We start from the raw sequence: 15,200 nt of genomic DNA on the forward strand, positions 1-15,200 counted from the left end.
CCAAAATCTGTGAACACACAATTATAAAGTGCCATTCAAACTGTGCAGCCAAGATACCTGAAGTAAAATAAAGGCAGAATTCACTTGAAACTGTAATCTGAGAATGTAAACTTGGCATAAAAAAATTATTTCCATAAAACATAACAGTTGATTCTGTAGAATTTTACAATTCACTCATTTAACTTGTAAATGAATCAGAAAGCCTGTCGACATATTAACAAATTAAGTACCTGTCCATTAAAATTTCAAGGGGAAAACAGAAGATGCAGGAAATCTGAAAAATAAATGCTGGAAATAGAGATCTGTCAGTGCCTATTAGGAGAAAAGTTAACATTTCAGGCACAGGACTTCTTGCAGATGTGGAAAATTAATCAAGATGTGGAAAAAGAGGCAGCAGTCATGCAATCACACAGGTGAATGAGATGCAGAGTAGACTGTTAACATAGGAGTCTTGATAAATATAGTGAGCATTAGATTAGGCTTACATTTATTGTCACATGTATATAAAAATACAATTAAAAGTGGTCTGTCGCATGTTAGATGCAAAGTGTCACCATATTGAAACTGAATATAACAAACTGGGTTGCAAACAGGATAGCTTGGAAGCAACAAAACAAACCATAGAAGCTAATGATCAAAGCATCATTAATGGAAGAGACTGGAGAGGGGAGGGGGAAAGAGAGACACGCGCACGCACACGCACGCACACATGCACGCGCACACACACACGCGCACACAGGCAAAAAAGGTTCATGTAGAGGAATTGGAGGTGAAAGACTGTTTAGAGAAAAAGGGGGTGAACGAGATGATGAGTTCCAGGCTAGAAGTGAAGAAAAATTGTTCATTAGAAATGAGAGATGAAAGATAAAAGCAGAAACACACTTAGTTGATCCTTTTCCCCATCATCTCCATCACACAACAGGTTTTACTTCCCTAACAAAGTTGTTCTTTTCTGGAGCTGTTACTAATATTTGTGACTCTCAATAAAAGCCCAAACACAAGCCTTTGTGATTTCAGTACATATTTAATACATTATTTCACAATAGTACTTTCCATTTGCTATTTCTTAAAACATTTATCAACACAGTAAGAGAGCACTTAAATGAATATAAATTAATTGCACAGAACATCCAGAATCTGCAATGAGGTTAGGAGTTTAAAAAACAATTACACATTGCAAGCACAAAAACCCTGAACAAAGTGAAAGATCATCCTACATCAGTGCAGAATAAAACAAATTGAAATCTCAGGAAACTGACACATTGCTTGAAATGGGCGCCAAAACTGACCTATAACATGGCAAGTCTCGACTTTCATTATATCAAAAGCATTGAAGTTCATTTCTTATAGGAGCATTTTCATCAAAATTAAAATCTTAAGATTACAGTATTCAATAAAAAATACCGTGACTTAAACGTCCTGCAGTTCTGTACATTTCTACATTTATCACATTAAACATATGAAATTTACAGAAAACCATTTTCTCAGAGATTATGAGGCAAAGCAAGTGCATACTGGAAAGCTGTTGAGTTCTCAAAAGGGTTAACGAAGAGATCCTTTAAAAGTAGGGTCTCCTATTTTCTGATCGTGCCTTGTGTGTGTCGGCCTTTCTATCACATGGTAGTCCTGCCTCCATCCACCTCTTCCCCTTACCCATCTTCATCAGTACCCAGATTGTGAACTATGCCATACCACAATCAATCCAGCACAATGGCTAACCCAGACTGGAGCACAACTGGATATTCACTTTGAAAATTTGCCCCTCAAGTATTTGTATCTCCTCACAGATGAATCACAGTGCTGTGTTCAATTTGAAGAAAAATAGCTGTTGTTCTAAATAATTTCAACTCAAGGCTTATTGGTGCGGTCCTCATCATACCTGCAGACATTAGTCCAGGTTTCTTTATTCAGTTTGCTTAGACCCAATTTTTAAAAAATCTAGGAGTTGAATGATTCAGTTGTCTCAACCATTAGAGACTGCTAACTGACACAAGCTGCGCGATGAAACTCTGTTAGCATAGCTCAGGCTTGCAGCCTGTGAAATTTAGCAACTTGATTAGGTTAGTTTAGTTGATAGTTTTAATCTCAGGTTCAAAGAATTAAGGAGGTAGCCTTATTCATGACATCTGAGCACATACTCCAAGCTAATATTCAAACTAGGAGGCCTCAATTTGGGTGATCAGTTTGGGGGATGTTAAAATCTGAAGGGCAGCGAGAAATTAACTGGTAATTTATCTCGTTGCTACTTAGTGCATTTGCTCATCAATAGTCAGTGCAAATTCAAATAATTTGCGTGAGAAGCCAGGTATTTCAGAGTGATGACATAAATCTTAATGTGACCCAAGCCTAAACTTCATAAGATGATTTCTCAGTCTGCTATTCACTGGAAAAGTTCCAATCACTGGAGAGCACATGAACCACCAAGAAAGGATTCAGGTGTTAATCAGAATCAAAACCCCACAAACCACACTAATCATTTCATCCTGATGCAATGAAAAAATGCCTATTTTACGGGAAATGTTTTCCATGAAGTAGGAGGGGTTAAGTTGGCTCAAAGCAAATAATGTGATTCATAAGTTGTCACCTTTTAACTTATTTTTGTGTCACACTCACTGTAGACATTGACTGGCTCTTGTTCCCTCCTTCAAAAGAGGCCTTTGTCATAGATTGCAGAATAGCAACATTCTGCAGCTCCAAATGGAGAAAACTTTGCATGACATCGACTAAACGTAACCTTTCCTTAAGTGCCAACGAGATCAACTAATGCCAGTCTGTACAGAAGAAACAAAATGACTGCACTACACAGCAACAAGTTCAATAAAAATACATATATGTTCTCTTTATTAAGATTTAAACGTCTTTTCAAACAAGGCGTGCTGGGGGTGATTGGAATGAGTACATTTTGGTGCCCATTTCTAAAATGGGAGACAAGAAAATGAAACATCCAATCCAGGCCTTGGGCAAATTGGGGGTGATTGGAATGAGTACATTTTGGTGCCCATTTCTAAAATGGGAGACAAGAAAATGAAACATCCAATCCAGGCCTTGGGCAAATTGGGGGTGATTGGAATGAGTACATTTTGGTGCCCATTTCTAAAATGGGAGACAAGAAAATGAAACATCCAATCCAGGCCTTGGGCAAAATGGCTACACAACTATCACTGAAAGTTCAGCAAATTCAGAAGTAATAGGTTTAATTTTTTTTGAATGTTTTTATAAAATATAAAAATGACCCTGATTACCTGAAATATCTTGCATTAATAATGCTGGGTTTTAATTAGCTTAGGTCTAGAACTCCTAACTTCAATTTCAACCCAGCATTATGTTTAGTATGTAAAATCAGATGGCTACTTTGTAAACTGTGGCATTATTAAGGCTCAGGCTTGAACCACATTTAAAGATAAACTACAAGTCACATCTGGCATCTGCCGTGGCTAATGCCACTAATTTGGCTAATTGGGGTCTCAGGTCTGCTTTTCATCAATAAACAGAAATCGGCATTGTACTTCACTTCCTTCAAAGTGCAGCTTCAGCCTCAAATACAAAATTCCTTTCCAATACAATACACCCTGGATTACTAAAACGCTCAGGAGAAGATTCACAAAAGTTTAAATGGAGGGTGAATCAATTACACCTGCAATGAATCACAATTTGAGTTGAAGTTGCAGTGAATATCCTTGACGTTGTTTGAAAGATATTAAAAGGTGAGAATTCCAGAAGTGATGTTGACAAATTGTCAACTGAAAGAATCTATAAGATTGACCGTCTGTTCATCCTGAAGGCGGTCAGGGAGAAGGAAGTTAGAATAATCATACCTTAATTCTATTTCATAAGACTCAAGTTAGCACATCCTGCTATGTGTGGTCAAGTTGTTTTAAACTATTAGCAATTTGCTTTCTCCCTGAAAATGAATGCTCTGAAACCCCTCAAATCTGGTCAAGTCCATTGATTATATAATTAAACTCAAGCTTTCAAGACATTGTGATTTCAGAAGAAGTTAAATTAATTTTAATTTAAACACAATGTTATACTTTTAAACCAATTCATCATTGAGTAATGTGCCTTTTTCACACAAAACAAGCAGCAGTAAACAGCAAACCAAACCATGAAATTATCAGTGCTTTCTAAACTCTTTCCTGCAATTGGTGGAAGCACTCATCAAATGGCAAATTTAACATTATCAGACAAAAGCAATTATTTTTTCTACACCCCTTCCACCCCTGAAAACTACATTTTCTACTTAATTTCCACAACAGTTCTGAACTCAAGGGCAATGCAAAATAGAAATGATCCAGAAAGTCGCCTGTTCTGTTTGAAAACAAACATATTACTACTCTGAAGAAAAACTGCAATGGATCTGATGTATATAAACATGTAATGGGGTAATACGTGCTCCAGCTACTCATTGCCATTGTAATCAGGCTTACATATGAACTCTGAATTAAAACAAACACAAAGCTCAAAAACTAGCTGCATTTCATTTATCTGAGAATATTCGTTCAATTTGTCCATTCACAAGGAGCACAATCACAGGGTTTCTTTTACTTTTATTTGCTCCCTACCTCACTGTATTTGCTTGAAGCCACAGAGTGATGGAAAATATTAATATATTTTAAAAAATACAAATAATGCAGTTGCCTTTTTGACAATGTCAAAGAATTCCCAAGGCTTTTGGCAAAGAACAGGAGTGGAACTAATCAGATAAAACATGTTACACACTAAATACAAGGTTACTGCTAGAGGTTTTCAGAGTTGAGATCAACTGCATCATGCAATCACGTCTCTGGAGGGCAAGTGGAACTACAAACTCATAACTCTTCCCTTCGGGAAATGGGAATCACTTCATACAAACACTGTCCAACAAATCTTCCTGAATACTGTGCAAGTTGCCAACATCACTCAAAATCGTATTCATCTAATGAGTTATGTGCCTCCCAAGAAACCAAGTTATTGCATTATCTTTCATTAACAAAATTATATTCTTATGAAAGACTTCTAAATTTGGATCATGTTTAATTACACTCACACTGAAATGCAACACTGACGGGCTTTTGTCAGTGTCAGGTACATGAAAAAAATCCAGTTATTAATGCCGACTACTGATCAATAAGTACAAATGATCACAACAGCAAACAGATCCAATCTGAGTAACTAAGATAACAATAAACTTAAAACATAGTTGGTTACTAGATATTTACACTCCATAACTAATAACCACTACCATTTCTGCACCCCTACCCCAACCCCACAAACAAAACACATCCCAAATATGGCACAAAACATCAGAATACACCAGGCAACTTTGCAATTCACCAAATGTCTGTAAAGTTAGCCACAACCAAGTTATAATCAAAGTATGACAACCTATAAATAAAGATATTTTTAATTAATTACAGTTTAGAAAACTGAGTTGTGCTGAAACAAGAATAAAATTAAATTAAGCTGTTAGAAAATTGTGATAAAGCACAAATATCTATACTAAAAACAAAGTCAACTAAATACACACATTGATCCAGTGTTCAACTCTGCCAGACAATAGGCAGAATATTTAGATGCGTATAGTACTGGGAAAAGAATAGTTGACTACAGTCAACTTTCCATTCTCCATTGCAGTACACAAACACACATGCTTGCATTTGAGACTGATGAAAATGGCTCTTTTAATGAAAAAACTGCCCACAGTTTGGGTTAAAAATAACATCACAGGATTATGCAGTTAGAATACTATATCTTCACATAAAAGATAAAACCTTTCCAACATCTACTCCAGTATCTTCAATCAAAAATGTTCATTTTTTGCAACTCTGAAATTGAAAAACTTCTTACAAATTTTTAATTTCAATAATTTTAGTTTCCGATCTATCCTGCTAAAATCTGTAAACAAAGATAGGGCAGAACGTAAACAAAAATGAAATCATTGTGCTTTTGACAATGTCAAAGAATTTACAAGGTTTTTGAGAAACAGTGGGGTGTGGAATTAATTGGATAACGTTTTCTAGAGAGCTGGCACAGGCACATTGGCCCAAACAAACAGTCTCCTGCTCTGGTGTATCATGGTGATTCAACGTTGGGTAGAAATGCCTTCCTCATAAATATCTGCCTTCATATACTTTCATGAACTTCACAGTAAATGTAATATCAAGTTGTATTTGCTGGTTATCGATCACAACAGCAGTGAAAAATGGCACCCATATTACTTCTTACATCAATGCTTGCATAGGGCAAGAAAGAAAATTATTTAAAAGTGCAACAGTAATATTGCTGTTAATCTCACTTGACTGTAGCAGTTTGAATTATTTTAACTTAGTTTTAACAAGTTTTGAACAAAAAGCATTGTAGGAAATAAATTCTTTTAACATCTCTGAACTTGATGAAAACTATTTAAAATTTTTTTTGTTAAGAATTCTTGTGAGATACGTGCAGCTGGCAAGACCAGCATTTATTGCCCCTGTCTAGTTGCCTTTAAGATGATGGAGAGCCACTTTCCTGAATCACTGCAGTCCATGTGGTGCAGGCACACCTACAGCACTGTTAAGAAAAGAGAAGAACTTCAACCCTGCCTTAGCAAGGGAATGGTGATATATCTCCAAGTAAGGATGGTGTGCAATGTGTACTCCTCAGCAGAGTGCCACATAGCCTGAAATAAGGAGCTACAGCACAACCTACAAGACAGTACTCCACTGAATCCGAACAGGAAAAAACTAGGCCAAGGTAAAAATGACAAAAGGTAAAACTGAGTCGGATTCAAAATACCACACATTTCCTCTTTTCCACTTGCCGTCTCCTGAATCACTGACTCCCTCTAGTGCCTGACAAACGCAGACTACTATACCAAAGAGGGCAAGGTTACATAGGGCAAGTGCAACCCTTTGCTAGTAGAACAACTGCAACTAACAAAGAGATAGACAGATGCCAACAGCCAGAGGTGCAGCCACATAGTGACCGACCCAAGTATATCCACACAAGCATTCTTTTGCAGGATTTACTGGAATGCAATCAGAAACCGATTTTTCCCATCCTCTGTCCAGAGACTATTATGATCAAGCGCAGCATCCCAGGTATTGCCCCTATTCAATTTTGGAACAAGCAAATTGTAATCCAAATAGCAATTTGAATCGGTCAACCCAGACAATATATTGACATAACTCCTTTATCAATAAAAAGAAGAAAATGTTCTAAGTATCCCAGATTAACTGCAAGCTTCCATGGAGAGAGAGCACAAGTCAGAGAATATTTCAGGTCAATGAAGCCAGTTCTGTTGAAAAATCACTGATCTGAAACTTCAATTTTGTTTCTGTCCCCACCTCCAAAGATGCTGCTTGACCTGAGTACTTCCAGCAGCTGCAGTATTTTGCTTTTCTATTAGAATTTTCATTTACTTGTTCATATTAAAATAGATAATAGAATTAGAACCATAGCTCAGTTCTAAATATCTTAGAAATTACAATGGGTGAGCAGTACATTGAAAACTACAAGTACATCTTCATTTGGGGCTAAATGGCCAAGTGTAGGATAGGGCTAATGTTCTTGAAAGATGAACTTCATGTGTAAGGTTGCAACTTACAATTCCTGACTTTCTTCATGTTCGTGTGATTAAATGCATTGTATTACAATGATTACAAAACCAAGTGTTTTTAACCTAGAGGGTTCTTTCTTGGTAAACTAACATTGAGACTTCTCTCAGAGATCATTGGGGATAAAATAACAATCTCTTCTAGTATCTGCTCAGCATCAGTGCTGCATCGATCACACGCAGTTATCTTCAGATGAATTTTCCATTCTTATTTGCTCCTTACTTTACACTCAAACCTCATGCCAAGCACAATATTTCAAATGGGAAATATATCAGTTAGAATTGCACAATAAGACCCATTCTGTTGTTGCAAAACGTGTGTGGCAAAACTAGCCACCTCTTTGTCCAAGCTGATTCGGTAGGGATTTAATACTGGTATCAACCAAACCAAGTGAAAACTGTGCAGGTGTGTCATGGCAAATTGTAAGACCATCCCAATCCAATTTATTTACAGCATGAACTTTGCATGATTGGACTGAACATCTGTTTTGGATCTGTGTAAATTGGGATCCACTTTTCACATTAAATTCCTCTTTCATACGTACATAAGGTACTGTATAAATACAACCTCCTAACTATATTTTATTCTGTGCAAATGATTCCCGCTTCTACAAAAATAGACCCACATGTTTATTCTGAATGGCTGGAAGGTTTAAGTGCTAACCTGATTCCAGACCAGTAGCCATACATCCCAGTGACACAAATTTATAAGTAATACCAAGTAAAGCTGGGTCTACTTTTACTCCTTATACTGAAACTACCTTTTGAACCCCAACTCACTTAAAGTTTTCAACTTTGTTCACACAATACTTCCACAGGCAGACAGATGCCTGTTACTGCACACTTTGAATAATACAATGTTTGAATATGATCCAGCCTGTGTATTTATCAACTTTGGGATCCAATTTGGAAAATACAACTTCGAAATCTGTTCATGAACTACATTGGAATATTTTTGGAACAAGAACCAAAGATAACATTCAAACATTTCTGATAATTCTGCACGAATTAATCAATTGGGATCAGTTTTACATGGATTGCAAAATTCCTTTGTATGTGCCCTTAATTTTGTAAATTTATCCAATGTCAGACATCTTTAGAATACCTTCATACATAAACTTTCATCAAAAATCCTGCAGTTGGAGTGGAAACGAGGCAGGGTGCTACCATCCTGTTATATTTCAGTAATTGCACAGACCTGATTATTCAATTTGATGAGGCGAGGGGGTTAGACGAGGCACGTTGTCACTCAAGCCAAGGCTTATATCAGACTAACCACAAGCTCTGGCTAGTTGGAGGCAGTGTCCTAAGGGATGGCTATGTTGCAATGTGTGCAGGGGAAGGGACAGACACAAACTCTCGAAGAATATTCTTTGCCATTTCCACATTATTTTGAGCAATTAGCAATGCTTTCTGGATATCCTGATATGAGTAGCCCTGGCTCAAGAGACTGTTGATCTCAGCTGAGAGTGTCTGTGGCTGTGTCTTATGACAGCTGTTGGACTGACCAGGACCAGCTTTACGCTCTGAGTTGATTCGCCGAGGTAATGGCTTGGGAGGTCTTTCAGGTGCAGATGAATCTGTAATAAAGAAAAAGAAACCCTGCTGTTCAGGCAGTGTTATCATCCAAAATCACATCTCACTTCTAGTATCTGAAATTGTTTTATTTCCTGGCTTTAAAGTACCGACACTTGTTGGTTTATAGATTGTAACTGCCCCTCACATAATCCATGTTGCAATGTTGCACATTGCTGACACATACAAATTCAATTTGGTACTCTATTCAAATAGGTAGCCTTGAAATATAAAAGTCAACAAAACTTTGCTTTCACAGGCTTCTTCCTTTCCTTTTTCTAAACATTTTTTTGATGTTGACCTTCTTCAGTTCAATGACAAGCAACCTGCATCCAAGAATTAACATCAATGATGCAAGAAACCAAAAACACAAGAACGCAATTGATGCGAAGGGTGTGAGACTGAATATTACAGATATAGTGGGAGGGAGGTAGGATGTGTGCATCAAGGTGTCATGGAGTGATTTTTATTTTAAAATGAGAACTTTAAAATCAAGATATTGCTTAACCTGGAGCCAATGTTGGTGAGTTAGCAAGGATGGGGAGGGGAGTAGATGTTCCTCAGAACACCATCCAAGACCTAAACAACTACTTCATTTATCTTCCCTCCATCGTTAGGTCAGATATAAGGCTATTGTATCCTGATCACAAGGCGTTCGATTCCATTGTCAACTCTGAAGGAAATGAATCCTCCAAAGCTGGATAAAAATTAGAATGAAGCTGCTGAGTGACAGTTTCGGCCATAACAATTACATCCAATTTGGCAGGTTAACCACTTTCCATGAGTTGAAAAGCATGACCAACGAACCTCCCAAAATTTTCTCTTGTCATTGCCAGGGCACAGAACAGTTGCTCAGTCAGCCCAAGGGTTTGGGCTTAAGATTTTATTGAGAGCTAACATTTGCTTTTGGGCTGCTTTTTATATTTACATAGAACATGGAACATTACAGCACAGTACAGGCCCTTCGGCCCTCGATGTTGTGCCGACCTGTCATACCGATCTGAAGCCCAACTAACCTACACTATTCCATGTACGTCCATATGCTTGTCCAATGACGGCTTAAATGTACCTAAAGTTGGCAAATCTACTACCATTGCAGCAAAGCGTTCCATTACCTTACTACTGAGTAAAGAAACTACCTCTGACATCTGTCCTATATCTTTCACCCCTCAATTTAAAGCTATGCCCCCTCATGCTCGCCGTCACCATCCTAGGAAACAGACTCTCCCTATCCACCCTGTCTAACCCTCTGATTATTTTATATGTTTCAATTAAGTCACCTCTCAACCTTCTTCTCTTTAAGAAAACAGCCTCAAGTCCTCAGCCTTTCCTCGTTAGACCTCCCCTCCATACCAGGTAATATTCTAGTAAATCTCCTCTGCTCCCTTTCCAAAGCTTCCACATCCTTCTTATAATGCGGTGAAGAACTGTACACAATACTCCAAGTGCGGCCGCACCAGAGTTTTGTACAGCTTCAGCATAACCTCTTGGTTCCGGAACTCGATCCCTCTATTAATAAAAGCTAAAACATTGTATGCCTTCTTAACAGCCCTGTCAAGTTGGGTGGCAACTTTCAAGGATCTGTGTACATGGACACTGAGATCTCTCTCCTCATCTACACTGCTAAGAATCTTACCATTAGCCCTGTACTTTGCCGTCCGCTTACTTCTACCAAAGTGCATCACCTCACACTTGTCAGCATAAACCTCCATTTGCCACCTCTCCTTTCTCATTCTCATCAGTACATTTATTCATGCCCTCTTTGAAGCCTCTGTCTCTCACCATCACCTCCCCTTAATGATCCCATTTTTCCCACAACCAAACCTGCAGTCTCTCTTTCTGCACTTTTATGTATTGTTTGTGCTTCTTATTACTGACGAGTTCTGAAGAAGAGTAATAGGACGTGAAATATTTACTGTTTTCTCTCTCCATAGATGTTGCCAGGCCTATTGTGTTTCTCCAGCATTTGCTGTTGTACTTCAAATTTCCAGTACCTGCACGGTTTTGCTTTTCTTTCAAGCTTCAGGTACATGACAATATTGTCACCTACAAGTTCCCTCGCAAAAGGTGTGTGGCAAAACTAGCCATCTCTTTGTCCAGAGATAATGGGAACTACAGATGCTGGAGAATCCAAGATAATAAAGTGTGAAGCTGGATGAACACAGCAGGCCAAGCAGCATCTCAGGAGCACAAAAGCTGACGTTTCGGGCCTAGATCCTTCATCAGAGAGGGGGATGGGGTGAGGGTTCTGGAATAAATAGGGAGAGGGGGGAGAGGCGGACCGAAGATGGAGAGAAAAGAAGAAAGGTGGAGAGGAGAGTATAGGTGGGGTGGTAGGGAGGGGATAGGTCAGTCCAAGGAAGACAGACAGGTCAAGGAGGTGGGATGAGGTTAGTAGGTAGGAGATGGAGGTGTGGCTTGGGGTGGGAGGAAGGGACGGGTGAGAGGAAGAACAGGTTAGGAAGGCAGAGACAGGCTGGGCTGGTTTTGAGATGCAGTGGGGGGAGGGGACGAACTGGGCTGGTTTTGGGATGCGGTGGGTGAAGGGGAGATTTTGAACCCGGTGAAGTCCACATTGATACCAATGGGCTGCAGGGTTCCCAAGCGGAATATGAGTTGCTATTCCTGCAACCTTCGGGTGGCATCATTGTGGCACTGCAGGAGGCCCATGATGGACATGTCAATGATGAGACCACTCTCTCTGTGACTCCCTTGTTCGCTCCACACTGCCCTCCAACCCCACCACACCCAACTCCTTCCCCTGCAACCGCAGGAAGTGCTACACTTGCCCCCACACCTCCTCCCTCACCCCTATCCCAGGCCCCAAGATGACTTTCCATATTAAGCAGACGTTCACCTGCACATCTGCCAATGTGGTATACTGTATCCGTTGTACCCAGTGTGGCTCCCTCTACATTGGGGAAGCCAAGCGGAGGCTTGGGGACCGCTTTGCAGAACACCTCCGCTCGGGTCGCAATAAACAACTGCACCTCCCAGTCGCAAACCATTTCAACTCCCCCTCCCATTCTTTAGATGACAGGTCCATCATGGGCCTCCTACAGTGCCACAATGATGCTACCCAAAGGTTGCAGGAACAGCAACTCATATTCCGCTTGGGAACCCTGCAGCCCAATGGTATCAATGTGGACTTCACCAGCTTCAAAATCTCTCCTTCCCCCACTGCATCCCAAAACCAACCCAGTTTGTCCCCTCCCCCCACTGCATCATACAACCAGCCCAGCTCATCTCCTCCCCCCACTGCATCCCAAAACCAGCCCAGCCTGTCTCTGCCTCCCTAACCTGTACTTCCCCTCACCCATCCCTTCCTCCCACCCCAAGCCACACCTCCATTTCCTACCTACCACCTCATCCCACCTCCTTGACCTGTCCGTCTTCCCCGGACTGACCTATCCCCTCCCTACCTCCCCACCTATACACTCCTCTCCACCTATCTTCTTTTCTCTCCATCTTTGGTCCGCTTCCCCCTCTCTCCCTATTTATTCCAGAACCCTCACCCCTCTCTGATGAAGGGTCTAGGCCCGAAACGTCAGCTTTTGTGCCCCTGAGATGCTGCTTGGCCTGCTGTGTTCATCCAGCTTCACGCTGCATTATCTTCACCTCTTTGTCCAAGCTGATTCAGTACAGATTTAACACTGGTATCAACCGAACCAAGTGAAAACTGTGCAGGTGTGTCATGGCAAGATGTAAGACCATCCCAATCCAATCCCTTGCAGATATCGAAGCAGTACATGCCCACATACAGTGTGACACGGACAATATTCAGACTTGGGCTAGTAAGTTGGAAGTAACCTTCACATCTTACAAACGTAACATAATGACCATTTCCAACAATAAATTATCTAATAATCTCTCCTTAACATTCAGTGGCATTACCATTGCTGAGTCCCCCAAAATCAACACCTCAGGGGATTATGATTGACCAGAAAGTGAACTGGATCAGGTATATCCACATTGTGGTGACAAGAATAGGTCAGAAACTAGGAATTTTGGAGTGAAAAGCTCCTTTCCTGACTCCACAAGGCACAAATATAGACTGTGATGGAATACTCCCCACTTCCCTGGATGAGTGCAGCTCCAACAATGCTCAAGAAGCTTCACAACATCAAGGACAAAACACTCCGCCTTCTAGCTATTCTATTCATCACCCTGAGTATTCATTCCCATCATCACCAATGCACAGTTCCCCTCCAAGCTATACACCAACTTGACTTGGAACTATAGTGTCATTTTTTTTAGTGTTGCTGGGTTAACATCTTGGGAGTCCTTATCTAACAGCACTTTCACCAGACTACAATGGTTCGAGACAGATTATCATGTCTTCAAGAAATTGAAGATAAAAATGCCGGTGACCTTCACATCCAGAAATTGCATTACTAAAGAAAACTCACCTCCTGTGTTGGGACTAGACAGATTTTGATCAACAGACACATTGGCAAATGCTGAACTTGCTTGAGAGATATCAGACAGTGTGCGACGTGCTGGAGGAAGTGGCACAGGCGGTTTAGGGAAGTCGTATGCATTATCTTCATCTTCACTCTCACCTTGTTCAGGTCCATCACTGATAGCACAGTCACCATTGTCTACAGATAATAAAGAGATTAAAACGTTCAGTTAAATAACAGAGAAAAGATCACTAAGGGTTTTGGAAGGAGCAAAAAAAATGTATACATCACACAGAAGACTCACTGGGAAGGATAAAGAAGCATCTTACCAGTTGTAAAGTCTATGTTGGTGGCCTGAGACGACGACGTAAACATAAATTCGCACATCTGCTTCAATGGGTCTGAATCAGACAAAGCTCTAATGAAACAAAAAGGGAAAATCAATAACACTTACTCAGTTACAAGAATCTCTCAATTGTGTTTCAGCTTATATATCATCAGGTGGATGGTTGTTGATATTGACATTAAGAATAGTTTTTCATTCATGAACAAGTATTTGTCATTATATTCAGAAAGACGATGCACAGCACATTCATATTACTACCAAAGATTTTTATGTGACGAAGAATATCCAACTGAACTGTTTATGAAACACAAGTGCATTCCAAAAGGGGCTGTAGGGGGCAGCAATGCTTCTTATGAGCCTTTTCCACAGATTAATCTGATTGCAATCAATGTCGCCCAGGTTCAACTAACGAACTCGCTTTCTAGCAGCTCAGAAGTCTTAAATACTAATATGCTTGAAATAAAATTTCCCTTACTCTGCATTGTGGCTGCCCTGTGACTGAACCAAAACACTGGAATCCAACGAGGTGGTAACACAGAGTGGAGTATGTACAGGGAGTGAGGACGGAGTCATGTAATCAATATCCTCATCACTACTTTCTGAACGCTCCTCTGGAGTAAAAGGCTTTGTCAGGGGTCTGAAAGTACAAAATGAGAATTAAAGTAAATTCAAAATGATTTATTCCACTTTTATAAATTTATACACACTCACCCTTGAGCCCTGTAAACTCTGCCACAAATAGTGCCGTTACATACAAGCAGCACCCAATCCATGAAATAGAGATATCACATCTTGTGTGTAACATTAAATAATTATTTAATATTAGATACAAGATGTGATAGCTCCATTTCATTAGAACGTGAAGGACAAATGACTTCCATTTCAGAGAAATTAATTAATAGAATACCATGATTCCAGTTGTCTGCTTAAACAATGACCAGGGGTTTAATTACGCAGAAAACACAAATAGAACAACTTCATAGAAGCTGTTTCGTGCCAAAATATTTGTGACTCAACTGAATTCATGCTGTAGAAAGTTACTGCAGTAAATCCTGTATTGAAATGATTTAATTTATTATGGAAGAGATGAAATTGATTGCCCATTCCACTACTGTCTCAAAGTTACCTTTTGGAAAGTTAATAAAGTTATAGCTTTCTCCCCTTTAACACAAGATTAGATCATGGATAGAAGGCTACCTCACTTTCAGATCTCTGTCAATACCACTGAACAATGCTCAGCAATGAGATGCCTGAAAGCTACTAGGGTACAACTAAACTCCGTACCCTTTTTGAACCTAGAAAC

At 39.7% G+C, this 15,200-nt stretch overlaps 1 protein-coding gene across 3 annotated transcripts in view; it reads right to left on the bottom strand.

Moving 5' to 3' along the window:
* Nucleotides 1-1,065: 1,065 nt before the first annotated feature.
* The window catches only part of cbl (Cbl proto-oncogene, E3 ubiquitin protein ligase), a 231,069-nt gene continuing 216,934 nt past the window's right edge, over nt 1,066-15,200 (bottom strand). For all 3 annotated transcript variants that reach the window (XM_048562034.2, XM_048562032.2, XM_048562035.2), the window contains 4 exons: nt 14,373-14,534; nt 13,881-13,969; nt 13,558-13,749; nt 1,066-9,153 (listed from right to left, as the gene is read on the bottom strand). In XM_048562034.2, the coding sequence (XP_048417991.1) occupies nt 8,891-9,153; nt 13,558-13,749; nt 13,881-13,969; nt 14,373-14,534 (706 nt within the window). In that variant the 3' untranslated portion in view covers nt 1,066-8,890. The remainder of the gene's footprint in view (nt 9,154-13,557; nt 13,750-13,880; nt 13,970-14,372; nt 14,535-15,200) is intronic.

Source organism: Stegostoma tigrinum, chromosome 32 (assembly GCF_030684315.1).
Source record: "Stegostoma tigrinum isolate sSteTig4 chromosome 32, sSteTig4.hap1, whole genome shotgun sequence".
NCBI classification, from domain to species: Eukaryota; Metazoa; Chordata; class Chondrichthyes; order Orectolobiformes; family Stegostomatidae; genus Stegostoma; species Stegostoma tigrinum.